The sequence below is a fragment of the Chrysemys picta genome, chromosome 8, assembly GCF_011386835.1.
Source record: "Chrysemys picta bellii isolate R12L10 chromosome 8, ASM1138683v2, whole genome shotgun sequence".
Lineage (NCBI taxonomy): Eukaryota > Metazoa > Chordata > Testudines > Emydidae > Chrysemys > Chrysemys picta.
The window spans coordinates 98557783-98585513 of record NC_088798.1 but is presented as its reverse complement, the minus strand read 5'-3'; the positions used below and the strand labels follow the sequence as shown (position 1 = coordinate 98585513).

General features: G+C 40.2%; 1 protein-coding gene across 7 annotated transcripts in view; it reads left to right on the top strand.

Annotated features, from left to right (window-relative positions):
- The first annotated feature begins 1961 nt into the window (after positions 1 to 1961).
- Positions 1962 to 27731, top strand: part of PPP2CA (protein phosphatase 2 catalytic subunit alpha) — a 79055-nt gene continuing 53285 nt past the window's right edge. For 2 of the 7 annotated variants that reach the window (XM_065555001.1, XM_065555002.1), the window contains exons 1-12: positions 1993 to 2139; positions 3578 to 3763; positions 6112 to 6306; positions 7354 to 7532; positions 8548 to 8660; positions 11002 to 11141; positions 15181 to 15269; positions 20341 to 20494; positions 23535 to 23869; positions 24815 to 24908; positions 25981 to 26143; positions 27096 to 27193. In XM_065555001.1, the coding sequence (XP_065411073.1) occupies positions 3599 to 3763; positions 6112 to 6306; positions 7354 to 7532; positions 8548 to 8660; positions 11002 to 11141; positions 15181 to 15269; positions 20341 to 20494; positions 23535 to 23869; positions 24815 to 24908; positions 25981 to 26143; positions 27096 to 27193 (1725 nt within the window). In that variant the 5' untranslated portion in view covers positions 1993 to 2139; positions 3578 to 3598. Of the gene's footprint in view, positions 2140 to 2719; positions 2758 to 2870; positions 3015 to 3577; positions 3764 to 6111; positions 6307 to 7353; positions 7533 to 8547; positions 8661 to 11001; positions 11142 to 15180; positions 15270 to 20340; positions 20495 to 23522; positions 23870 to 24814; positions 24909 to 25980; positions 26144 to 27095; positions 27194 to 27731 lie in introns of all 7 variants that reach the window. The other 5 variants (XM_008166397.4, XM_024103669.3, XM_065555003.1 and 2 more) reach the window with 5 other exon arrangements.

Genomic DNA, 27731 nt, shown 5'->3' with positions numbered 1-27731 from the left:
GGTAACCGAATCTTCAGTAAATAACCAATTTTTGGTATTTACCGAAAACCTCACTGCAGGAGTCAGTCATTTTAGACATGTCTGCTGATATTGTTATCCTGCAATACGTTGTTAAATAGACTTTAACTTGTTATTGCAGTTACATCCTATTGTATCTCACTAAGGACATTTTAGTTAAAATATTACGTTCACTTTATCATGTACTATAACTCATCATGCAACACTGCATTACAATGATTCATTATAAAATATTTTCAAACTAGAATTTTTGTCTTACTTGGTCTCATATATTTAAAACATTATTGGGTTTTTTTCATTCGGGAATGTGCAGAATAACACTGTAGTGGCTAATACAATTGTCTGGTTTTAAGTCAGTTATTGATTCTTAATTATTTTTCCCTGAAAAGGGATAACATTTGATTATGGCAGAAATTTAATCAAAAGTGGCATATTTTCAGACAGTGACATTATTTTTGTTAAAATCTTGAACAGCTCAGATTATAAACAATACATGTTTATAACATCCTCAAACAGAAAATCCTCTTACATGCAGAAATAAAGGATTTCTGCCCTTTAATAAGCCTTAAGAATGTTAGGAAATGGCAATGAAACTGAACTGTTTACTTTTATATTTGTTATGGTATTTCAAACCCTTTAAAACTTCATTAAAAACATTCAGGCTACTGGGGCCCTGTTCCTGCAATGTCCTTGTGGAGCTTATAGCAGGATCAGAGCCTCCGTGACAAGACCTATAATATAATCTACACACCCCAAGCACCTAAAATCAAGGAACTGAAAAATCAAAGGCATCTGTCATAATTTTTTTTTTCTTTTACAGTAGCACCTATAGGCCCCAGCTGAGTTTGAGGCCCCATTCTGTTAGGTTTTCAATAAACACATAGTGAGGGACAGTCCCTGCTCCAAAAGTTTACAATATAAGGGACCAGAATGTGACCCATTCTGTGCTCTTCTGAAGGGGAATAACTGGATATAAGGATCATGATTAGCAGCTTCTGCAAAGTCACTACTAGTAATGGATTTCAGAGTTGTAACCATGTTAGACTGTATCAGCAAAAACAACGAAGATGTGGATGTGTGGAGCACCAAGGAATGTATGTTGTACCAGCTGTAAGGCTGGATACCACCCCAGAACCAAAGGGAGACAGGGAGCCAGATTGTGACCGAGACACCGTTTTCCAGACGGCTTCTGAGGCAGCAAAACAAAGCAATGATTGAGCCCTAAATGGAGCAGGTAAAGGCTGATAAAAGAAATATAACACACTGCCTCCCAATATATTAATATAACCATAGCCCCGTTATTTTTACCAAGCCCAAAGAAGTAGGCATTTTATCACAACCTTAACTCTAACCTCTGGATTTTAAAAGTGCATTTTTGTTATCTTGTTTTCTGTCTGTAATCATAAATATACTAAGAGAGCTTGTTCAGTAGGACGGGTTACTTCATATATGTATAGACACTATAGGAGTTCATAAGGTGCTCAGAACTGCTGTTTGTTTGTTGCATATGTAGATGAGCGGGAACAGTGCCTGGCATGATCTGTCCGCGGCAAACTCGCACATGCCTGCCCCAGGCTGAGCCCGACTGATGTGCGAACAAATATAACGTTGACGTCACACGCGTCCTTTTGCCAAGGCTGGGGGAGAACAGGGCGCCCGTGTCTATCCCGTGCGTGGGCAGGGATGCTGACACGCATGACTGTGCTCCTGCCCACGCTCTGTGTTGCTTGTCAGTGACGTAACAGGCAGCTGCGTCGCTGTCGCTGCCGCCCCCACCCCCCCCATCATTCCGCCAATCACCGGCAGCCACCCACCCCTCTCTCCCCCCCCATTGAATCCCACCCCCACCTCTGCTCCAGTCAGAGCCCCGTCCCCTGCTCTCCCCCGTCCCCATTACCACCCCTAACAGCCCCGCCTTCTCCCCCTCTGCCGCCCAGGACCCCGCGCCTTGCCGTCACTTCCGGCTGGAACGCTGTGAGGTCACGGAAGCACCGCAGCCCGTGGGCGGATGCTGCGGGCGCTGTTGCTGTAGCTGGTGGTTGCTATGGTAACAGGGCCCGTGGGGGAGAGCCGTGCCGAGCGGGGATAGCAGGGCCCAGCATGGAAAGCGGGCTCGAGCAGGTCAGGTTAGCTCAGGGAGGCTGGGGCTTGGAGCTGCCCGGGCCAGGGGGAGAACCGAGGGGCTGGCAGGGGAAGCGGCTGCGGCAGGGAGGCAGTGATGGCGGCTGGGGGAAGGGGCTGGTAGCTAGGCTGGGGGTTGAACTGGATGAGTAGCTAGGGCTGGGGGGAGACTGTGCTGGGTAGGGGCTGGTGGCTGGGCCGGGCAGCAGGCGATGTTGCCGTGGCTGGGGAGCTGGGAGCTGGCGGGAGGCTGGGGGGTTGTTGATTTCGAGCATGAGGAGCAAGGGCTCAAGTGAGGAGTTTTTCCAATGTCTCTCTGGGATTGTGAGGGCAGCTGTCTTCCAGTCAGGGCCCTCCTCAGGTGTGTAATAAACCTGGCAAGGCGTGGAATGTAACTGTTCTCTCCCAATGTATAGCCCTAGTAGTAATTGGGAAGAAGGGGGGCGGGGGGAGTTGGACTCTTCCTGAGGAATCATGTGCCCCCGTGTGGGGGAAGTACAGATACTGCACTAAGAAACTCAATATAAATTCCTAGACAGTTAGATCAGGGTTTCAGGGAGGATTTGGTTCTCTTTTTCAGGCATTGTGGGTGTGGGCAGTTGCTGGGAAGAGTTTCAGGTGAGAGACCCATGTGAAAGATTCTGGGCAAAGGGTAGCTAAGGTCTGTCTGGATTCTCAAGAAGCACCTGCCACCCATAAAATGACGGAGGTTATTTTTGAAACATTTCCAGATCACAGAGTTTGAGAGAGTGAATCACAGTGTTATTCTGGTTTGCTTTCACCACACCCCAATAAATGTAGTGATTTTGATCTCACTGACTAGTCAGTGAAGGAGTTGTGATTTTCTCATTCTTATGCCCCTTCCTCATTTGTAGGTAAGAGCAAATTTTGTGTATTCATGTAATCAGTGGTACAAACTATGCAGAGGTCAAGTGAACTTTCTGAAATATGTTAAATTTGACTTTATTTAGGTTGTTCAAAAGTCTTCTTGTTCATTTTTTGGCTTACCTTTACATTTTTTAGACTTGTATAATGATATGAATATTTTCGCACTAACTTTGCCTCTTATATTGTTCATGGTTTCATTGTTCGGTCCTTTCCTTTTAATGAGAGTTAAATACAAGAATTGTTTTAAATGTACTGTTATTTAAGAAGTTTCTAGATATTGTCTATAACACCAGTCCTGCAGCTGACCACTTGATTGAACTGGGAATGCACATTTGAGAAAGGGCCTGATCCTGCCGTCCAATCAGACTATTATTGTTGTTACTGGGATAAATTTCACACATAGAACCAAATATTTAAAATGTACAATGGAGTTATTGCTGTCTGTAGGAGTAATTCACCTTGCTAATGTTGTCTGCAAATTATAGTTTAAGAAAACTAAAAAATAGTTTATGCCTCAAAATAATTTTTAACATTTTCTCTTTCTATGAAGAAATAAAAATCAGACTGGAAGATGGAGATGTACGAGACCCTTGGCAAAGTGGGAGAGGGGAGTTATGGGACAGTAGTGAAGTGCAAACACAAGGAAACAGGACAGATAGTAGCCATTAAGATATTCTATGAGAAACCAGAAAAATCTGTCAACAAAATTGCTATGAGAGAAATAAAGTTTCTAAAGGTTTGCTTCTTTTGCTTTAATCATTTTGTAAATCAAAAGGGAAAGTGCTTAGAAATAAAATTTGCATCATTATTGGCATATACCTGGACTATTAAACACATAAAATATACCAAGAAAAAGCGTGTTATTTGACTTGTTTTATTGCCCAGCCTTTTAAAAAATAAAGTGAATATAAAAAGTAAAGTGAAGATAAAACTTGTGACTATGATTTTAAAAGAAACTTGATAAGTTAAACACTCCATATTTATGAACATATTAACCTTGTCTCGCTAATATTTAAAACAGTAGAGAGCACGGATACGAATTTTGATGGGCTTTTAATTTGCCACAATTTTGCAGACCGTTAATCCTCTGTGTAGTCTTATGGACTTCTGCACTGGCACAAAAGTCTGCTGGTGTCAGCTTTTGATGCAGTTGACATGGATAAATTTGTAATTTCTTTACCCCTTTTCCCCAAAAATTGTGTTTCAGTCTATTGCGATACATGGCAGCTTTGCTGAAGGTTCTCAACTGTAAGAGAAATATTAAACACATTAACTTCTTTCTACCAATCTACATACATATTTGACTTATAAAATTAAAACATTCCCCATTTTTAATATTGGGTTGGGAGTCACAGAGTCCCATGCTTGAGTCTGTCACCGATTTACCATTTGACTTCAGATAACTCATGTGCATTCTCTTTGGGACTAGATCCTCAGCTGCATCAGGAAACTGGGTAGGAAGAGCAAAAGTGGCTGCAAAGCCAGTTTTTGTGACTTTCCAATCTAAACTCCAGGTCTGCAGCTCTGAGTGGTGCCTAGATCCAGCAGCCCCGGGGAGGCCACTCTGGGAGCTGCACATCACCAGAATACAGCAGTACCCAGACACCACTTTCCCCAGGCCCTTTCTCCAGTACATTTCCTACAGCCTACACCATCACCACAGGGGTGTGATGTAGTCGTCATCCCAGTTCTGTGCCATCTAGGAACAGAGGAGGAATCTCTGGCTATTCCTTCCCAGAGATTCCCCAGCATCCTCCCCCGAATGCAGTGGATTCAGGGGAGGTAAAAGCAGTGCATGTGGAGGATCCTGCAAGAAAGTTAATGCAGACATAATGTATTATGTTTTCTTGTTAAACATATTAGAGATGGTTTGGGACAGATTCCTGTTTGACCTGGCTTGCCCTCTTCTCTCTCAGCCAACCTAGTGTTTGCAAATTCAAAGCCTAAGATTTAAATTCATTTTTTACAGTTGAATGACTGCGTCATAAAGTCTGACTCTCAGTACCAACCCCACTCATTGCCCTCACAGGACATTTATTTTTTAATTTGATCCTTATCAATTTTTAATTAAGACTTGGCGAAAGTACAAAAAAACAGATTCTATGCCAAGGGCCTGATCCTCCAACTTGTATAGAAGTCAAGGGGAATAAAGGCTCTGGCTCTAAATCTAGACTAATTTCCATGTGCCTTAGTAGTATTAACCTGAATGGATGCCTCTATAACTGAGAATGTAACCCAAAATTATTCAGACTGGTTATAATTAAAAAGCTGAGACACATCATCTTTGTAGTCCATTAATAAACAACTTAATAAAACTTTAAAAATACTAAAACTAGAATATAAATAAAAATAGAATATGGAGCTTAATGGGAAATGGTGCACATTTTTAACAATACCAGTTTGACACGAGGCTTTGCATCTTTAATTGATCAATGCAAATAAAGTGCATGTACAGGAGTTTTTCTTACCTTCTCTCAGTCAACCATTTCAGTTATATTATTCCTGGCTTATCCCCCTGTAACTGACAGCAGTGTTTGGTTCACTGTTAGTGAGCTCTGACAAAGGGGGGTGGGAAAGTTCTAGCTTTTATACCAGAGAAGAAGTTGATTTTCTGGGGACTTGAAAGTCTGTACAGCATGGATTTTTTTTTTAATTAGGTCCAGTGGTTTTAGCAACTCACTGGAGTATATTAGCAAAAACAACGAGGAGTCCTTGTGGCACCTTAAAGACTAACAGATTTATTTGGTCAGAAGCTTTCGTGAGTTAAAACCCACTTCATCAGATGCATGGAGTGAAAAATACAGTAAGCAGTATAAATATTACAGCACATGAAAAGATGGGAGTTGCCTTACCAAGTGGGGGGTCAGATTCAGCTTCATTTTGGCAAAATAGCTGAATAGCCTTGGTTTAAATGTTGGGGGAAGGCTGGAGTAGAGGGAATAAGAATTTCTGAATATTTACAAAATGATGTGAATCTTTCATGTCTACCCTTGCAAGTATGTCTTGGTCAAGGAGAAAAACTATCCCAATAGAAATAAATACTGAAAAGCTACAGTACAATGTTTTATTTTCTCTCGCCAACAGCAATTTCGTCATGAAAACCTGGTCAACCTGATCGAAGTATTTAGACAGAAAAAAAAAATTCATTTGGTGTTTGAATTTATTGATCATACAGTTTTAGATGAGCTACAACATTACTGTCACGGCCTGGATAATAAAAGACTTAGAAGATACCTCTTCCAGATCCTTCGAGCAATTGAGTATCTCCACAGCAACAATGTAAGTACTTTATAGAAGCTACAAAATAAGGCTAAAACAAAGTGGTGTTATGTTTTCTGATTACATTTTTTTGATTTTACATAGTGTATCATCTCCCAGAGTTTGAAAATGTTAATTCCATATTAAAATATTATAGTTTCATAATAATAGCCTAAATGCCTCCAACTGAATTTTGATTTTTAGAACTGAAACACTTGTGCAGTAAAAGATGAAATACATTAAAGGGTTAGCCATTAAAAGGTTAGGTACTGTTATTCTCAGGGGTGGGCTGTGTCCACACTGTTTTGATCCAGATCTAAACTTTGGTTCTGAGATGTTTGGAGCATGGGTTATGGTTCTTGTCCATTTCTGATTATTATAGCTTTCTTATTAACCTACTGCACCATTGTATCCCCCAGTTTCAGATTTTCAGGGCCGTTTGCTTACAGCCAGGAGCGGCGCCAGGGCTTTTGCAGCCCTAGGCGGCAGCACTCCTCCTCTAAGCATTCGGCGGGGGGGGGTCCTTCCGCTCCACATCTTTGGGGCACTTTGGCAGCGGGTCCCGGAGTGAGTGAAGGACCCGCCGCCGAATTTCTGCCGAAGACCCGGAGCAGAAGGACCCCCCACCGCTGAATTTCTGCCGAGGGCGGCAAAATGCTGCCCCCCAAATCCTGCCGCCCTAGGCGACCGCCTAGGGTCGCCTAGTGGAAGCGCCGGCCCTGCTTACAGCACATAGCTCTTCACCCCAGCTCTCTCTGTCTTTTTGCAGTTTCTTCCCTTGTCTCCAGGGTGCCTATTTTTTCTGTTTCTTTATTTTGAGGGGTGCACTGTTACTTCTCTTTTTCTCTCCGCCCCATACACAGTAGGCTGTTGCCATGCGTAGCAGTAGCAGCCTATGGTCTTCCCCTCTGCAGACAATTTTGAGAATTTAGGACACTGTATTGCTTATTGTGATCCTAAAGTGGCAAAATGTATATGTTTGTTTCAGTCCATGCTCTTTGAGAGTAATCTTTTTTGCAGAATCCCTTTTATTATTAAGGTAGATTTGACTTTCTTTCTTTTGTCCAGGTCATACATCGTGATATCAAACCTGAGAATATCTTAGTATCACAGACGGGAATTACTAAACTATGTGATTTTGGTTTTGCTCGGACATTAGCTGCCCCTGGTGATGTTTATACAGATTATGTGGCCACACGATGGTACAGGGCTCCCGAACTGGTGTTAAAAGACACCACATATGGGAAGTATGTATTTTTATTTACATATCTTATTATTAAACTGGCATGGAGCAGCATTGTTAGAACTTACACTTTTTAGAGCAATATAATACTGTTGACAAAAAGCCAGAAATTAATTTGCTTGTAGGTGAAACAATTTTCATATAAAAATCACTTTAAACCAACCAAAGGATTTAAAATCACTTTGACAAATCAAATCTCTAGTACCTGGACATAGTAGGGGAACGTTTGATGCGCTCTGTCACATATTTTAAAGAGTGGCTCTTATTTTGCTAGAGGAGAGTAAAATAATAACAAAATTCATTCCCAATACCCAACAAAATATCCACATATGGGGTCACATACATGCATTTAAGGCTTGATCTTGAGCCGATTGAAGTCAGTGACAAAGCTTTTACAGACTTCAGTGGTACACGGTGTACCATTAAATAGAATACTCTAATTTTATAGACTATGGAGATTCTCAATATTTTTATATAGTTCCTAGACAGATGGCAATCCTTTAAGTGTTACAACATCAAAAACATCATAATCTTTAATCAGATTAGGGCTATTGTCTGAGTCTCAAAAAGAGGATTAAGAGAAATGTCATGAAACAAGAAACAAAAATATCTGGCAATTTCATATGAGAATGCTAATTAAAGTTCTGCTGTTAAGTATGACTTTTGGAGAATAATGTGCCAAATTCACTCATAATACATGCTAATGCTACTACACAAGTTTAAGGACTGTCTTAGTAGATAGTTGTTTTGTAGCTATATTAATTATAAATCTTAATATACAGTTCCACAATCTAAAATATCTTCACAATTAATTACAAAATAATACTGCAGCATTTAACTGTGAAATTATTTTAAAGTGTGATTAATTATGTTTTATCCTTTTATATTGTCAAATATTCTGTTATTTTAGAGGTATTTAATTTAAAAAAATGTTCTTTTAAAATATCAGCTCTCTTTAAATATGTTTTATCTTAGCATCAGCATTATTGTTGAGCACTTTGTTCATTTCCTGATCTTAGACCTGTGGACATCTGGGCTTTAGGTTGCATGATCATTGAGATGGCCACTGGAAATCCTTATCTACCCAGCAGCTCTGACCTAGACCTGCTCCATAAAATTGTGACAAAAGTAGGTGAGTATTGCTGATGTGTAATGCAGACAGTATTTAAGAAAAACATTGACATGTTTTAACAATTGGATTGCTGTGCTATAGAATCATAGAATGTGAAGTGGAAGAGACCTTGAGAAGTCATCAACTCCAGCCCCCTGCACTGAGACAGGAACAAGTAAACCGCCTAGACCATCCCTGACAGGTGTTTTTACAGCCTGTTCTTAAAAACCTCCAATGATGGGAATTCCACAACCTCCCTTGGAATCCTATTCCGGAGCTTAACTACCCTTATAATTAGAAAGTTTTCCCTAATATCTAACCCAAATCTCCCTTGCTGCAGATTAAGCACATTACTTGGCTTACTTTCAGTGGACATGGATTACAATTGATCCCTGGCTTCTTTATAAGATCCTTTAACATATTTGAAGACTGTTTTCAGTTCCCTCCTCTGTATTCTTTTCTCAAGTTTAAACATGCCCACTTTTTTAAAACCCATCCTCACAAGTCAGGTTTTCTAAATCTTTTATATTTTTCTTTTTGCTCTCCTCTGGACTCTCTCCAATTTGTCCAGATCTTTCTTAAAGTGTGGCACCCAGAAATGGACACTGCACTCCAGTTGAGGCCTCAGCAGTGCCAAGTAGAGCAGGACAGTTACCTCCCAGGTGTCTTACATACAACACTTCTGTTAATACACCACAGAATTATATTAGTCTTTTTAGCAACTGCATCACATTGGTGATTCATATTGAAACTGTGATCCACTGTAACTCCCAGATCCTTTTCGGCAGTACTACTACCACTAGACAGTTATTCGCTATTTTGTAGTTGTGTATTTGATTTTTCCTTCTTAAGTGAAATACTTTGCATTTATCTTTATTGAATTTCATCTTGTTGAATTCAGACCAATTCTCTAATTTTTCAAAGTTGTTTTGAATTCTAACCCTGTCCTCCAAAGTGCTTGCAATCCCTCCCAACTTGGTGTCATCTACACATTTTATAAGCATACTCTCCACTACATTATCCAAATCATTAATGAAAATACTGAATAGTACTGGACCAGGACGGGCCCCTGCAGGACCCCACTAGATACACCCACCCAGTTGGAAAGCAAACAGGGCCGGTGCAAGGAAGTTTCGCGCCCTAGGCAAAACTTCCACCTTGCCCCCCCCAGCCCTGCGGCAGCTCCTCGCCCCCCCTCGCCCTGCGGCACCCCTCCCCACGGTAACTCCCCCCCTCCGGGGAGCCTTGCAGCAGCTCCCCACCCCACCTCACCTCTGCTCCGACTCCTCCCCGAGCACACTGCCCCCACTCTAATTCTCCTCCCCTCCCAGGCTTGTGGAGCCAAACAGCTGATTGGTGCCGCAAGCCTGGGAGGCAGGAGAAGTGGACCAGCGACGGCGCGCTCGGGGAGGGGTCGTAGCAGAGGTGAGCTGGGGTGGGGAGCCCGGCGGCAGCTCCCCCCCCCCCGCCCTGAGGCACCCTCGCGGCAGCTCTCCACCCCCCACCCCCCCGCCCGTGGAGCCGTGCAGCAGCTCCCCACCCCAGCTCACCTCTGGTCCGCCGTCTCCTCCCCGAGCACGCCGTCCCCGCTCTAATTCTCCTCCCAGGCTTGCGGTGCCAAACAGCTGATTGGCGCCGCAAGCCTGGGAGGCGGGAGAAGTGGAGCGGCGGCCGCGCGCTCGGGGAGGAACACTGTAAAAAAAAAATTGGGGGCACCGCTTTTTGGCGCCCCCAAATCTTGGCGCCCTAGGCAACCGCCTAGTTCGCCTTAATGGTAGCACCGGCCCTGAAAGCAAACCATTCATAACTACTCTTTGAGTACAGTCTTTTTTTTCTTTTGCACTGAGCTTCAGACTTGCAGCAACATAAGTCCTGTTTATTTTATTCTCCTAACAATATGAAACTGTAGGAAGGAGAATTCTAATTGTAAAGATGAGTGAAGATCATTTCATAGTCAATATCCTTATTCATGCTGCTGTAGTAGTTTGTTCTGATGACATGAACTGCAAAGATGGGGGTAAAGCCTCATCATCTGCAGGGTTATACATGTATAAACTACTTCATGCATCAAACTGCAAATATAATCTATAGTGCAGAACAAGTCTTTACTGCAGGGATCTGCTTTTTATGTAGCTTTCCTCTTTGGGAGGGGAAGTATAGAGGGAAATTTAGCAATCTAACATTGTTGAATATTTTTCAGCTTTACTTTGAAGCCTAAAGGCATTTTTGCTGAGAGATTTTTAATTAAGCTTAGCCATCCTCATAAATAGTAGAATAAGAGTATTGTGTATATATACTTAATTATATGTATTTGATTTATTGGCTGCTCACAGTGAATTTTGAAAACTATATTTTCTTTCAGGGAATTTGACACCTCATCTTCAGAGTATTTTTATAAGGAGTCCAGTTTTTTCAGGGGTGGTCCTTCCGGAAGTCCAGCACCCTAAAAATGCAAGGAAAAAATATCCCAAGCTCTGTGCATTACTGGCAGATATTGTTCATGTATGTTAGAAGAGGTCTGAGTATCATGCTTGCTGATGATTATTATTTGTAGCTGTGCCTAATGTATAATATCATGTTGTGACCAGGGTCCCAGTGGGGGCCAGCTGAGGTTACCCAATTAGGGTGAACTGGAAAGAATGGAGCAGACAAACCCCCAAAATGGTGGATAATTCAATACTTAGATTTACCAAGCCAACACTAAACAACTTCTGTTATACCTTACTGATTACTCAGAAGTCCAAGCAACACAGTTCCCTTGAAGTAACCCTGCCTCAGGCCTCCATCCAGGTACCCAAGTCAAATATGATGAAGATTTCTGAAAATCTTATTTTATCATATAAAAGAAAAGGTTCTACCAATCCCAAAGGATTGGACACATTACCTCTGAGGTTACTGAATATTCCAGATCTCACCCAAATACATGCTTATAGCCAATTCTTATTAACTAAACTAAAATTTATTAAAAAAGAAAAGAGAGGGAGTATGGTTAAAAGATCAGTATACATACAGACATGAGTTCAGTTCTTGAGGTTCAGATACATAGCAGAGATGATGAGCTTTGTAGTTGCAAAGAGTTCTTTCAGAAATAGTTCATAGGTTATAGTCCCATGTTTATATTTCAGGGTGGTCCAGTCAGAACTGAGATTGGATCTCAGTCCTTATGGCTTAGGCATCCCCTGCATGAAACCTCAAGCAGATCTGAGATAAACAGGATGAGGACCGAACGGTCTTTTATATAGTTTTCTAGCCTCCAGTGGACCATACAGTCCTGGGTAAACAATAGGCTTTTGATGTAACCTTCTGCTTTCTAAACATCACCAGTAATTCGTTACACACATTAACTAAGAACAATTTATTCATTAGGTAGTCTATCATAAACTTCAAAGAGACATATAGACAATGACATTACTTCACTCAAGATTCATTAAATCAGGGGTCTCAAACTCAATTTACTTTAGGGCCAGTGCCAGTCCTCAAAACCTATCAGTGGGCCAATAATGTAACTGAAGATGGTGTTCAGAAAAGAAAACATTTATATTGCATTTTTTATTTTGAATTTCTTAGAAATAATAAAACTGTCATACGACTTTATACAATTCTTCGCCTGCCAGAGAGTTTTTAGTGCTTGCCAGACACCTGGCAACGCTTCAGTTCTGTCAGTTTGTTGATGTTTGGCCTCAGTGACTGAGCAGTTGAAACCTTCAGGATTGCAGCAAGGTGTGCATCAGATAGTTGTGTTCAGTATTTTGACTTGTTTTTATAGTCATTGTGGAAAAAAGTGACACTGCTGCCATGGCTGATTCTGCCTGGCAACAAATGATGCTGCCTCCATGGCTGACTCTGCCCGGTGACTAGTGAGGGTATCTCTGTCCCTCTCCCCCAGCCAATGGGAGCTATGGGGGGCGGTGCCTGCAGCAGACATTACCGGCAGCGTGGCTGTATGCGTCTCTCATCCAGGGGCTGCAGTGGGGAGGTTCTCGAGCTGCAGATGGCCTGCGGGCCGGGACTTTGAGACCCCTGATCTAAATGTTAATATTCCCTTTTGATCTCTGAATTAGTAGCTATAGGGACAGACAGGAACTGTCTGTTTACATGGGTAGCATCTAAGATACACACAATTAGTATCACTTCTAACAATATAGGTTTGCATTTCAAAGTTTTAGCCTACTTAGCCATAGACTGGCCCTAATTACTATTTCTAACATGTCTTTAAAGGTCAGCGTTGGGTTAGTTAGTCTGCAAGCTGTTTAACCCTTTCTGGCCATGAGTTATATTTTGTATAAGATTTGTTGCAATTATATAACAGTGGTAGCAATAATGATTTGCATGGTTATATTTTAATTAGACAACATCACACATGTACAAGCCAAAATTCCTCTAGCAAACCCTTAATGACCCAATCCATCCACGTTGGTCTGTTTAGAGCTGGCATTGAAAGTCAATGGGACTTATGCTCCTAAGTCACTTAGGTGATTTTTAAAAATTCTACCCAATGCTATACATATATGTACTGTTTAATTACTATATTCACTACTGTACAATTACAGAGAGTAATAGTGGAAAAAATGAATGCATTTTGTTGGAATACAGCAGTTCTTTCTTTGGCACTGGAAAATACTGCTGGTTTCAAGAAAATGAAGAATCTCATTCATTCAGTGAAAGGACCATAAGCCAAGTTTTCTTTAAGTGGATGAATTATAGCACTCACAAAATGAATGATTACACAGACTAAAGTGGGTATAGTGTTGCAGGATTATTCCATTCTTCTCTGCCTAGTTCTGTTGCATTGTACACATCCCTCACAATTTCAGTAGGAAATCTATTGTGAGAAGAAATTGCCAATAGTGCTAATTGTGGTGGTTTTGTGAAACTGATATATTTTCAGAAGGGAATAGGTTGTGACCACCAAGATCATTTCATTTGTGATCAAAGGCAGCACTGAACTCAAGCCTCAGGGGAGGGAGTATAGTTTATATATTGCATCACTTCAGCTCAACAAAGCTCTTTTTTTTTTAAGTTTAATCTACAAAACTTGAGAGAGCAAATAGGTGAGTTTTTAGTGGATTTCTTTTAGCTCTCTGTGTGTCTTTACAGAGGCGGTATATAAGAATATTGTTGAACAGACCCATCTCAGAACTATTCATCCTGATCATCTAGTTAGTTGGGGATGCAGGATATTCTCCATTAGTTAGGACCCATTTTCTAAGTTGGTCACTCCAGAAAATGGAGTTACAGATGTGAGACATAGAAAGGCTGTGGTAATAGAAATATTGACAGAAGGATCTCTGACAACGATGTGACTGTTTGGTGACTTCTCTACTGGGTGCAAAGGTGTTAAATCTCCCAAGACATCTAGAGACAACATGGAGTAAGTGGTGAGGATTGTGGTCATGGTAGAGACATTTAGATTACTGGGGAAAGATCTAGATTGGTAGCTTTTTCTGAAATGCTTCCCACTCCATGCTTGGGCAGCAAGACAGAAGAAGCTTCAGATTCTCAGTGCATAGATGAAAATAAGGTGTAAAGGAGAGGGATTTACATTTACTGGGCACCTAGGACCTCTGAGGAAGGAGGAACATATACAGAAATGATGGTCAAAAAAATAATCAAAGTGCAGGCAAAGGAAACTACCACACTTTTGGTATATTATTTAAATGAGGACCTGGGAGAAAATTAACAGGTGCTGAGGAGAACTCTGATTGGACAAAGACATCTGGAAGACATGGATGTCAGTAATACAAAGATAACTCTGCATCCCGTAAAGGATAGGACATAAATTATAGATAGAGTAGAGGAAGGTCATGTTGAGACTAGTTAGGTAAATTCCAGAATAGCAACAAGGTGTGAGAATAAGGAGTTAAATGAACATAGGCACCCAATCAAAAATAAAAATGGAGGGGTCAGATGCTTGGCCACTTAGTCTTCTTTGATAGTGCAAAGTGGGAAAGCTGCCCTGAAGAGAAAGCAGAGGAGCCCTCCGGAGGGAGAGAATCCCTGGTTGACGTAAAGTTGCCAGAACCTGCTCTATGTAGGGGGCAGGAGGAATATGCTGTGGAAATCTTTAGACAGTAGTGCAGTCCATAGGGGACCATTCCAGCCAGTATAATTTAGAGTAACCCGTGGGCCGTTGGCTAGCCTGAGGATCAGGAGGGCATAATGATGGCTTAGAGCCATCTTCCAACCAACTGACACTAAGCAAAGTTTGGCTACAGCTAGAGATCTGTTCCTAAAAATATCTTTACTAACATAAAAAGCTTTACAGTGAAAATAAATAAACTAGATAGTATAGCAGTAGAAGAGGACCTAGACATAATAGGCATTGCTGAAAAATGGTGTAATGAGAAAATAATCAATGAAATAATGTTATGCAGGGCTTTCAACTGTACAGGAATTACAGATTAGAGTGTAGAGGCAGTGAGTAGTGTTATACCTGAAAGATGCTTTAGACTCTAAAGAGATATAATACACAACATTGCTTACATTATGCAGTATGTGATTTTAAAAGTCCTTCTAAAATAACCTCTCTAATATTTTACAGGCTTGTTTACAAATGGATCCCACTGATAGGATCTCATCTACAGATCTGCTGCAACATGACTATTTTACTAGAGATGGATTTATTGAAAAGTAAGTATTTTGTTGGCCAATAAAACATAAAAAGCCCTAGTTTCAGCTTATTATAATTTATATGATTTTGTAAGAGTTACGGTAAATAGGGAAGTACATGGTATACAAATATACAAGGGTAATAATTTAGAACAAGTGTATTTTTGTGAAGCTATAGGAACATTCAATGACTGACTGTTTTATTCCTAGGATCTAAAAGAATTCAACATCCTTGTAGGTAACAGATCATGATGAAAGTTGTGCTTCATTAAGTACTTGTGCCAACTCTGCCCAGTTGGTGGGTCTAGGGTAGTTGAGGACATAATTACAGCTGTTCTACCTGCCAACAGTAAACCAGAGATGGGAATAAGAATATGGCAGTGTCCCCAAAATTGAACATGAGTTTTTTTAGGAAAACTGTTCTTTAAGATAAACTGAGAAATCTTAGCTATTATGTCCTCCCAAAAGGCTTTAATACAGGGGTGATTTCACAAATTCCAATCATGTCCCTACCACACTGGGCCGGATCCTCAGATGTTGTAAGTCATCATGATTGTGTTGACTTTAATGGTGCTATGATGACTTACACCAGCTGGAGGATCCAGCCCTTTGTCTGTCATAAAGGTATCTCTGCTAATTTTGTATAGGTCACAGAAAGTGAATTTTAACCCCTGTCTGACATATAATTGAATAGTCCTGAGCCTTTATATAACATAAAACAAGGGACATTTTACTTCTTTGTAATTTTTATTTGCTTATTTGTACAGCTGGTATATTTTATACAAGTAAAAATAGCAAATTAAATGGAAGAAATCCTGTCATGCAAAGCACTGATATAATTACAAAAAATTAGAAAATACTGTCAAGAACAGAAATAGTAATGTATGAAGCTACACATCTAACTAGAAAAACTATAATTATACGCGGGAGTGGTAGTGCTGTCTATTATTAAGGTTGCCCAACACTTCACATTATAAGACCTGGTTTTCAGTTGCTTATGACGTTGCCAAACTTTAACTGCTTGGGCTGCAATTTTACATGCCAGGTGTCTACCACTGGCTGAATTTTTCTCAAAAATTTCAGCAGAAATGGTTCAGTTGTTTCTGAGACTAAAGCAAAGGAAAATATGTTGTTTTGCCTGTGTCAAAAAAATCCTGGCAACTTTTTTCTTTGAGCAGCACTGTCACACCCAGCCTTCGAGAGCAGGGATTTGAAATTTGTCTCAGGAATATGCTTTTTGCTATTGCAGTGAAAATCCATCCAAGTCTGAGCAAGTTATAAGCCTTTGCAAAATGGCAGTTTGTGCGTGCTTGAGACTTCTTTGATTTTAGTAGTTAAAATCTCCAAAAATTCCATCCTCACTGAGCATACTTCATCCACTCAGAGCTCCTAGTGCTGACCAGACTCTGCAGACTCAGAGCCACAGAGTCCCTGAGCATGTTCCCTCCTGCTCAAAGCTCAGCGGCAAAACTGGGCTTTCCCTGTAATGGCTCCCATCTGCTCAGGCACTGATACTGAGAGCAGGTAGCCTGTCTCTTCCCTGCCTTCAGTGACCACTGGTCTCCTTACTGGCACCCAAGCAGCATGGAGGAAGAAGCCATCTGAGTCAAATGCAGTGGGGACAGACAGAAGCTGGACCGTGGGGTGGGAAAAGAGTAAAAAGGGGCAAGGAGTCTGGTGAGACTGGGACTGGAGGAGGAGGGAGAGAAACTGGGACTGGTTGGTCAAGCAAACTGGGACTGGTAATTGTGGGGAAGGGATGCTGGGACTGGGAGAGAGGAGAGGCTGGAGCTGGAGAGGAGAGTCTGGGACTGGAACCTGGAATGGGGGAGGGGGAGTGGAAGGCTGGGCAAGGAGATTAGGACTGGATGTGCAGATGGGGAGAACTAGGAGTGGCAAGGGGAGTTTGGAACTCAGAAAGCAATCCCAGAAGGGGAGAGTAGGACTAGGATGAGAAACCCGTGGAAAAAATAGTGTGTGATCATGTTATTAAAGACTGTATCGTAAAAAAGGGGTCCGAATTAAGGTTGTCTTAATTCTGGCATTTCCTAACCTTTTAGAGCTTGACTTTGCAATCTTAAAAATGTTCATATGAATTTTTTTGTGTGTAATAAATATATGTGTAACACAATTGACTTAATATTGCTGTTGAAATCTTAAATTTTGCATTTCCTTATATTTATTGAATTTAATTGTGCTAAAATTACTTAAATAGGTGTTGCATTTAATTTTCTAGTTTTTTTTTTTAAACTAAGCAGGAGTGAAAAAAGCGATTGGCTATGCTTAACCGTGTTAGCATTTAAATGGTCATAATTAGATATCTTATAATTTGTTAGGAGTAGAAACAAAATCATTATACGCTTGGAAGGGGAAATTACCATCTTTCTGTTGAGACTCTTACTTTTAGCCCTAGCTAATTGCAAGATATTAGAGCTTAAAACTGTGACACTTTCATCTACAGAAAAGCTATTTTAGGCCACATTTAGACTTTTTGGGCTCTCTTTTGCCCTTGTATGTTGAACTCATGGTAACTAAGGCATCTGAATTCACAGGTGGATGAATACCAAAAATATTTCCAGTAGCATTTTAAAAACTCTCTAAAGCATTTTGGAAAATACATTTTCTCTGACTCATACAGAGGACATGATGGTGTGGGTAGAATAAAGGTTTTATCAACATTCTTTTGGGATAGCCTGTATAATTCACTTAGTTTCATCACTCATTGGTAATGCAGCCATTCCTAAAACTTTACATTATCCACACTCCTTTATATTACACCACCCTTGCCTGTTTTAGGTAGTTAGCCAGTTATACCTATGTGACCTGGCCTGATGCCCACTGAAGTTGATTGGATTTCGTCCATTGTCTTCAGTAAGGCAACGTCTACACTATAGGCCTGAGCTTTTGGGCACACACATAGGTTTCTGAGGTTATGAGCTAGGAGTGCAATTCCAAGTTTGCATACACATTCTCTCACTAGTTCTCATTGAGCTAATGTGCTAAAAATAGTAGCATAACCATGGTAGCATGGGCAGCGGCAAGAGTTGGCCTGGGCTAGCCCCCCCGAGCGTGTACCCACGGGTTCTGGGTGGGTTTGTACTTGAGGTGGCTAGCCCATGCTGCTGCTTGCCACTGTCCATGTTACTGCAGCTACACTTCTATATTCAGCATGCTAGCTCAATGAGAGCTAGTGCGAGTATGTGTACACAAGCAAGGGATCACACCCCTAGCTCCAAGTGTAGATATAGCTTCAGTATTGAGTTAGCCGTATAGAGAACAATAGAAAATGCACAAAGAGGTTCAAAGCTTAAAGGTCACCATTTCTAGGAGGGGAAGGGCATAATGGGTCTGCCACTTTGCAACCTCAGAAACCAGGGGTTTGCCCAAAATCTCTAATTGCACACACAAGTGCCCATTAATTTGTGGTATTACCTGTTTTGCATGCATATACATGTTTTTTTTTTTATTGCAAAAATGTACAGATTTTTCCCGATACACACCCCCTCAATGAAGCAGGCAGAATGTCTACACCTAACACACTACAGCAGCACAATTGTGCCGTTGCAGCTGCACTGCTGTAGCGCTACACTGGGTATGTCTACACTTAAGACGCAACAGCTGTCTACACTAGGGGTTAGGTCACCTTAACTATGTCACTCAGGGGCATATTTTTCACACCCCCTTGAGTGACATAGTGAAGCCTACTTAATTTTTTAGCGTAGACAAGGCCAGAGTAGACACCTACCTATGCTAAAGGGAGGGCTTCTCTCATCACTGTACCTTATCCACCTCCCCAAGAAGCAGTAGCTAGATCAACGGAAGAATTCTTCCATCAGCCTAGTACTGTCTACACCAGGGGTCCCCAACGCAGTGCCCGCGGGTGCCAAGGCACCCGCCGGGGCATCCATGTGCGCCCGCCTACTGGCCGCCGGACAAGCAGCCGCCAAAATGCCGCCAAGAAGCGGCAACGTCAAGAAGCGCTACCGCCGAAATGCCGCCGAATTTCAGCGGCATTTCAGCAGCAATGCCTCTCGATGACGCCTCTTGACGTTGCCGCTTCACGAATTTCGGCGGCGATGCCTCTTGACATTGCCGCTTCACAGCGGCATTTTGGCGGCTGCTTGTCCGGCAGCCACGGTCCTTGGTAGCTAGTTGTCCGGCACCCGCCCCACGGAAAAGGTTGGGGACCACTGGTCTACACTATGGGTTAGATTGGTATAGCTATGTCTCTCAGGGGTGTGGATTTTTCACACCCTTGAGGGATGTACCTATACAGATGTAAGTTTCTAGTGTAGACCAGCCCTAAATGTTTAGTTCTTAAGAGCAGTTGTGTACAATAATTTAAATGTTTTAGTTTCTCTGTGTTGTAGTTTTGAGGAGGACTAGTGTCAGCCACCTTTCTCAAAACTGATTTCTAGTGGCCAGAAAAAAACAAAACAAAACATGAAATGGAATAAATGGTTTGGAATAACACTATACTTTTCAGTTTGGAAGTACAGTATAACTAACTGCTAATTGGTACAGTGGATGTAAATTAGACCTGATGCAAAACAATAGTGTGTGAATTAGATCAGTGTGAAATTTCCTTTTGCAGAATTAATTATGTTGGTGTCAAGTATTTAGCAAAAAAGAACTAAAGCATCTATTAAAAATGTTGCAAAGCTGGCTAGACATATGTTGAATCAGTCAGACCCCAAAGGGATTTTTTAATGTGTGATGCCAAAAAGTTTTCTTGAACTTTAGAACAACAATAAATAGATTGGTATATAATTTGTCAACACTAAAATTGAACTCTCTAAACGTGAATAAACGTTGCCTTTTGAAAAAGACTTTATAAGGAACATAATGTATTTATTAGCAAATATTTTTTTTTAACTTTTGACTAAAGAGCCAAAATCAAATTTGTTAAAGATATGTCCTTTATTGAAATGCTTTATAGTTTTGCCAGATAGAGTTGCGTCATGCATAGATCTGCTCATGAGCTATTTGGCAAATAAATTTGCTAATTAATGGGTTAGGCTAAGTATTGGCCATAAAATGTTAAGAGAAAAACTGTATGTATGAAAATAAAAAGAACATTTCACTTTATCAGATTCTTACCAGAACTGAAGGCTAAATTATTACAAGAAGCAAAGCTAAATTCTCTTTCAAAACTCAGAGAGAATAATAAAGAGATGGAACTAATAAAAGATGAAAAGAGAACTATTCATATTAATGCCTCTCAGAATGGTCCAGTGGTTGGGAAGGTGAGAATTATTTTTCTTAAAATATTTATTGCTGCATTAAATTGTCATCTTAAACTGTATACCTACAATATAGAGGTACAGTAGAACCTCAGAGTTACAAACACCTCGGGAATGGAGGCTGTTCGTAACTCTGAAATGTTTGTCTGAACAAAATGTTATAGTTGTTCTTTCAACCACTGAACGTTGACTTAATACAGCTTTGAAACTTTACTATGTAGAAGAAAAATGCTGCTTTCCCTCCTTTGTTTAGTAGTTTACATTTAACACAGTACTGCACTGTATTTGCTTCTTTTTTTGTTTTGTTTTGTTTTTGTCCTTGCTGCTGCCTGATTGTGTACTTCTGGTTCTAAATGAGGTATGTGGTTGACTGGTCAGTTCGTAACTCTGGTGTTCGTAACTCTGAGGTTCTATGTAATAGATTTGACTGTCTCTCTGAAGTCAGTGTAGTTACAGTAGGAATGAATTTGGTCTGTTACAATTTGAGAGACAAATATTATCAAAATGAAACAAAATTGTTAATCCATTATCTTATAATTTTATATATTCATTGGGACCCTGATTCAGCAGTCAGTCCTGATTCAGCAAAGCACTTTAGGGATAGACTTAAGCACATGCTTAAATACTTCGCTGAACTGGAGTCTAGATGTCTGTAGTTAGAGTAAATCTGATTAAAAGATGATGAAAGAAGCAAGGGTCTTATGTGACTTCATTTAGATACCTTTCTAATCTACCTGCTAGCTACCTTTATATATAACACTTTCTATTGCCATTTCTATCTTACAGATGTTTTGGGACAACAGTACCAAGGATTCTTCCAGTTGTAAAGTGGTCCTCAAACTAGGGAGCAAGGAACCTTTCTTGGTGATTTGCAAATTATTATTCACATTGTGGTAACACCAAAAATGTGCTAGGCACTTTCCAAAGACAGATGAAAACACATACCCTGCCTTCAAAGGAAAGTTTGAGACCACTTTATTAGTTGAGGAATCCATAATATTAGTGTTGTTCAGAAACATCGATAAGATACAACTAGCAACACTGGTACTGGAACAATTTGAGAACCAAGCAGTGAGGGGCTGAGAGAAGAGATGATCCATGAGAGGCTATTTTTGTTATGAAGTGGTCCCCATGATGAAAAGGTAGGAGAATCACAGTATTCTGGAAACAAATAGTACTATATTAAAGGAACATAATCAATCTAAAATCCAGTCAATTTCAAAACATGAATTAAAAGTACTTTTAAGTACTAAGTCTAAATTTGCTGGCAAATTTTGTGGTTTTGTAATCACACTTCCCTATTTGTAAAAATGTTTTTTCTATTCTCTGTTGCTGTGTGAATGACCGACACAAACTAAATAAGAGATTGACTGGTTATAAAAAGTGGAATTGACTGTTTACCAAGTACTGTCAAATGATAAAAATAAACAAAAAATAGATTATTATTTTTCTCTAATTGCTTTTAGCTACAGTAAGTAATCTTGGGTGTTACTTGAAGTGTGATTTTTATGTTCATTGCATGTCCCTTTAAAGCATGGCTATAGCCTTTTCTTCCCCAGTTACATTTTGCAGGTATGGATAGGTCCTTTAATTCTGGACTCCATTTAGAGTATTAGAAAAATATATTAAAATCAGCAGTCTAAATGTAGTTCACATTTTGTTTTTCTCAGGCCACATCCTATTTCCTTGATGAAGGCATGTATTAAGGTTATTCTGCTGATGACATTCTGACCAGAAGCTAGTTGGCTACTATGTTAGGATACTGCAGCAGGTAAGTGATATTTTCCCCTCTCCTTCCCTTCTCTAGGTCTAGCGAGGGTAGACAGAGAGCAAGACCACAGTGCTAGGGCTTAGTTTGTGGGTGGGAAGCCAAGAAAAGAAGTGACTCCTCAGCGGAAAAGAAGCCTCTGACAGGACAGATGGGTGCTTCTGCTTACACACACACACTCACTCTCTCTCTTTCTCCTGAGTAGCTCCTGCTCTGTTCTTTCCTCTGTTGGCAGCAAGCTTCCCTCACTAGCTGATCTACCACCTGCAAGAAACAAATGTAGGGAATAGGAGATTAGCTGGTGAGTGGAGCAGGCTACTGCTGGTCCAGGGAAGGGAGGCTTAGGAAGGAGCTGGCTTCTGGCAGTAGACCCAGAACATTTCAGGGATAAAGGCTCTCCCGCACCACTATGTATAGAAGTGGTTGTTTGGCCTGTCAGCAGCTTCCTTTTCTACATATGCTTGGTTCATTTGTCCCACCACCCTCCAATTAACCCTAGGACTGTAGTCCTCCTATAAGACATAGAGCAAGAGTCAAACCAAGGGAAATACGAGGTAAAACATAGTCCTAGTAGCTTGCTAGACCTTCATTTAAGAGATGGGGGAAATGTCACTTACCTGTTGTTGCAATGTCCCGGTATAGTTATTGGTACCCTATCTGCTCTGGCCAGTCACCATCAACAGAGTAACCTCAGCCTCTGAGCAGACAGGGCTGGGAAAAAGAAAATAAGATCTCACATTAAACTACTGACCTGAAACTTATTTGTTGTTGTTATTAATTTTAAGCTGTAGCTAGAGTTTTATTCTGACATGTGGCTGCCAGGTTAAATAGTCCTTTCATTAACACTTTCGTTTTTAAAAGTTTTCAAGTTATCAAATGGCAAAGGAGTTTGCCTGAAACAAACTTGGTGTTAGAAATGCAGTTTATGTTTTCCTCTACTGGGACAGCAATATAATAGTTTATTATTATTTATTTTAAAATGATCTTGCCACCTTGGTACATTTGACGTCATCATTTGATGCCTGAATTTGAAAAACTGAATTTACAAGTTCTAAAAATTGATCTTTGATGGTCTGAAAAGAGCATTAGGACTTCCAAAGCATAAACAATGGTAGGGTCCAGTCCTGCGGGGCAATAAGCACTCTCCACTCTCACTGAACTCAATGGGAATTGAAAGACACTCAACACCTCGCCTGACCAGGACCTAGCAGACTAAATTAGGTGACATTTTATGTTTCACAGTGTATGTATATTTTGATGTAGTATCTGTTCCAGGATATTGAAAAGGACAGAAAATCAAAGGACTTAAAAGTAAAAGGTACAAAAGTGAAAGGAGGGAAACCAGAGATTCCAGAAATAAAAAAGATTGAACAAGAAGATGCAGTTAATCAGTGGGCTCCTTCCTCACAGAATCCTCCCAGTTTTCCTCAAGAGAGTAAACCTACAATCACTGATATAACCACCGCTGTAGCAGCTAGCAACGATCCCAGCGGTGTGAAGGAAGATCCTCCACTAATAGCAGTTGGTACAACAATGCCACCCATCAATCCAAATTGTGGGAACCTTACTACTGCAAATTTCAATTCACCCTTCCCACACTCCAATACAAGGTTAGAGCCTATTGCTTATGTAATGAGGTAGTGTTCGAATAGACAGTTACTCTTTATTTAATTAAAGTATCTTTTGAAATGAATTACCACATTTATGTATCTAGTGATGGTTCGGTTACATGAATGATTCTTTCATTTGGTTAATATGCTGTATGACTAGGGCTAGCTAAAGGCCAGCTTGGCTGTGACATTTCACAGTGCAGCCCACATGGCTGCTTCATCTTAAGTACAGAGATGGAGCCCACAGCGATTACTTGTCCTGTCATGGATTGAGACAGATCAGGTCTGTTGGGTCAAAGATAGGACAAACCGAGCTCAGTCATTTCTACAATCCACACCTCTATTAAAATAAGAACAAATGCTCTTTCAGAAGAAGAGGGTTCCTGTAATCTGCTTTTTTTTTTCCAAATAAGATGTAGTCTTTCAGCTTTTGACAAGTTGGCAAAGTGGTCCTCTGGCTGAAGGGTGAGCACTGTAAAAGTGGCTGCAGCGTGGTGGTGGGCATCTGTGAATATTATGGGAGATGGAGATAGATGCATGGTCAGAGGAAAGGTCTCAAGGCAGGAACTCCTGCATATGAATCCTTGCCCTGACAGTGACTCCCTCTATGACTTTAGATCAGTGACCTTAGCTTTTCTTTTGTCTGTTTCCCTTCTGTACATTGGGAATAATATTTCCTATCACTCTTATAAGAGTGTTGTAAAAATTAATTAGTTAATGTTGTTAAAATAATTAGAACATGAAATGTAGTGTTTAAATGCTAAGTATTACTATTAAATGGCGGCCTCCAAAGCTGTGTTGAGATATGTCTGTTCTCAGATGCCAGACATCACCCTCACCAACAAAGCTAGTTTAGAATACATTTGTGAATGTGCATGTTTGTTTACATATTGCACTTAACTGATAATTAATGTTGCATATTATAGTTGTATTTCTTTGTCATAGGCTACCTGAAAAAGCAAAGAAAAGGAGAAGCCCTTGGCAGTCAGTGGGACAAATAGGTCCAAACAACAGACAAGATGATGGGACCCTGGCTCAAGTATGTTTACAAAACTGGTAGTTTAAAATTAAACCCTTTCTTCTCTCTTCCATAATATTCTGTATTTCATGCTACTGTCTTATGTGTTTATACTTTTCCTGTTGACACATAATAAGACTTTCATGTTGTGAAACTCTTATTTAAGGACAGGCCTAGTGGTTTCTGGAGATTCCCAGCTGGTGGTGATGGGCAGGGGTTGAGGGTGGAGGAGCAGCTCCAGAAACTAGAGTAAAAGAAATTCAGACTCTGCATGAAATGCTGGACCTATCAATGGGTGTTTCACCATTGACTTCAGTGGATCCAGGATTTTGCCCTATATTCCTGAGAGAGTTTTACACTTTCATGTACATCTCTCTCACTAGTGTTGGGTTTTCTCCATGATAATCCTTGACCAATTACCATAATCATATAAAAAGCAACAGAGGGTCTTGTGGCACCTTTAAGACTAACAGAAGTATTGGGAGCATAAGCTTTCGTGGGTAAGAACCTCACTTCTTCAGATGCAAGTGAAGATGAAGATAATCATATCTTCATCCTGAGAACCCCACTTTTTGACATTAACAAATACACTCATTTCCCTGCAGAGCTCACTTCCTATCTTTTATTGTGAAAACCCTGGTGGGGCCAAAGAATAACACACATTTTTCTTTTGGTATGTCTCAGGTCAGTTGACCATTCCCACTTGAAAGGAGGTATGACAAAGTAATTGTATGCTTCTGTTCTTCATTTTTAAATTGGTAAGGTGGCAAACAATACACAGTGATGTAAGTGCCTATGTCCCTGAATACCGCCACCTGCAGGGGAGCCAGAGCTACATTATGATAGACCTTTTTTGAAAGATAAAAATTCTAAATGTTCTCCTATCCCATAATGGTGATTCATAACTAGTAGTGATACAGAGTTAGCTTCCTCTAGCATGTGAAGACCTTGGCTTTTGGAACACTATTGAAGTTTGAACTTTAAATATATTTTACTTTGTTTAGTTGGTGGCAACCTCTTGAAACATGCCAAGAAAGATATAGCCATACTCATATCACATACAGTTTTAAATATGTTGTGATTTTCTGTTTAGACGCAAACAGAAAAAGTCACACTGTATGAACGAGCTGCTCAGATTGATCAAATGGCCAATATGAACCGAAAGAAACGCAGTATTTCAAAATCTGAGAAGAAAGACATCCATTTCCCAGAACTGCCAGTAACAGCACAACAAAAGGAGCTGAAAGGAATAGAAGGTATGAAATTGTAATTGGCTTTTGCTGTTTGCAAATCTACATCATGTGCCAGTTGAAGAGAAGGATTAATCTAATTAAGACTTAAAAACCAGTATGTGATTTTTGGTGAAAGGTGCTGAGAAAAAAAAATGCATCAAATTGGACAAAATCACTGCTGTGCACACAGCCGAGTCTTTGGACTGGACAAGAGTCCTCATTTGCAAATTGAAGTTAGCACCATCTTTTAAAGAGGTCATTTATTTTTAACATATTAAGCAAACCTTAAAAATATAGTTTGGAATTTTTTGTCAGCTTGTTTTATTTTATTTGTATTTCCACGTATGTGAACTGCCAGACAAATGATTCAATCAGGATTTCTAGGGAAATAAAAATATCTTCCATTGTTGTATGCAGTTATGTTGTAGTTGTGCTGGTCCCAGGTTATTACAGAGACAAGCTCGGTGAGGTAATATCTTTTATTAGACCTGCTTCTGTTGGTGACAGAGACATGCATTCGAGCTTACACAGAGCTCTTCTTTAGGACAGAAGAGCTCTGTGGAAGCTCAAAAGCTTGTCTTTCTCACCAACAGAAGCTGGTCCAAGAAAAGATATTATTACCTCACCTACCTTGTCTCTCTATAGAAAACAATGACATCTAGAGACTAGTTCAAGTAACAGCAGCTGTGCAGCCAAATGGACACCCTTAGTAGCGTTTCAGTAACTTGGTTCTTGTAATTAAAATGATCACAGTCTGAATTTAAATGGGAACTGTATCTCATATTCAGTCCTTCAGCATACAACAAGTGGTTGTCTTCTTCTGTAATCTCCATACTCAATTTTCAGTACGACCCTGGTTTTCTTGTTCAACACTATTTCAAAAGTAATCAATTAAACACAGAAGATGAAACTGAAGGACCATGTAGAAAAGAAAAAATACAATATGCGGAAATAATAAGGTGTCTGTTTGTAAAAGTTAAACAGGTAAAAGTGCTGAAGAGGGAGTCAAAGAAATTGGAAGTATCTAAAATACCATCTTTACTAAATGTGGATCAGAATCAAGAAAAACAAGAGGTAAATTAATACTGTATGTTTGTTTAGTAGAGAAATCGTGTGGGTTGGGCTATTGACTCACTATGTGAACATGGGGGAAAATTACTCAGTCTTGTGTCTGAGTAAACCTAGCTGGAAATTAGATAAAAACTTAAAATCAAGAGCTCATTAAAAACTAGATATTGTATCTAATAAAAGTTTCCCTTGTTCAGTAACTTACAAATAAGTATGTTGCATAATTAAATTTGTAAATAATAGATAGCAGTTATTAGCCATATTTCTAACACAGTAACCAAAAATATAACTCTATAACTGCTTCAGAATGTAATACATCATTAAGAATTGGAACTTTACTTAAGCTGAAGATAAATGACTACAACTGGTAAACAATTGATCTACTGTCAGAATCCATGACTGCGGAGAATATGTTGAACTTAATACACAATAAACCAGTTCAGATCTGGTGTAACCAGGTGCCACTTTATTGACTTTACTGAGCTGGTCTTGATTTTGCTCACTATATCCCCAGATACTCCTGCAGAAACTCCTTGCTTTCCAT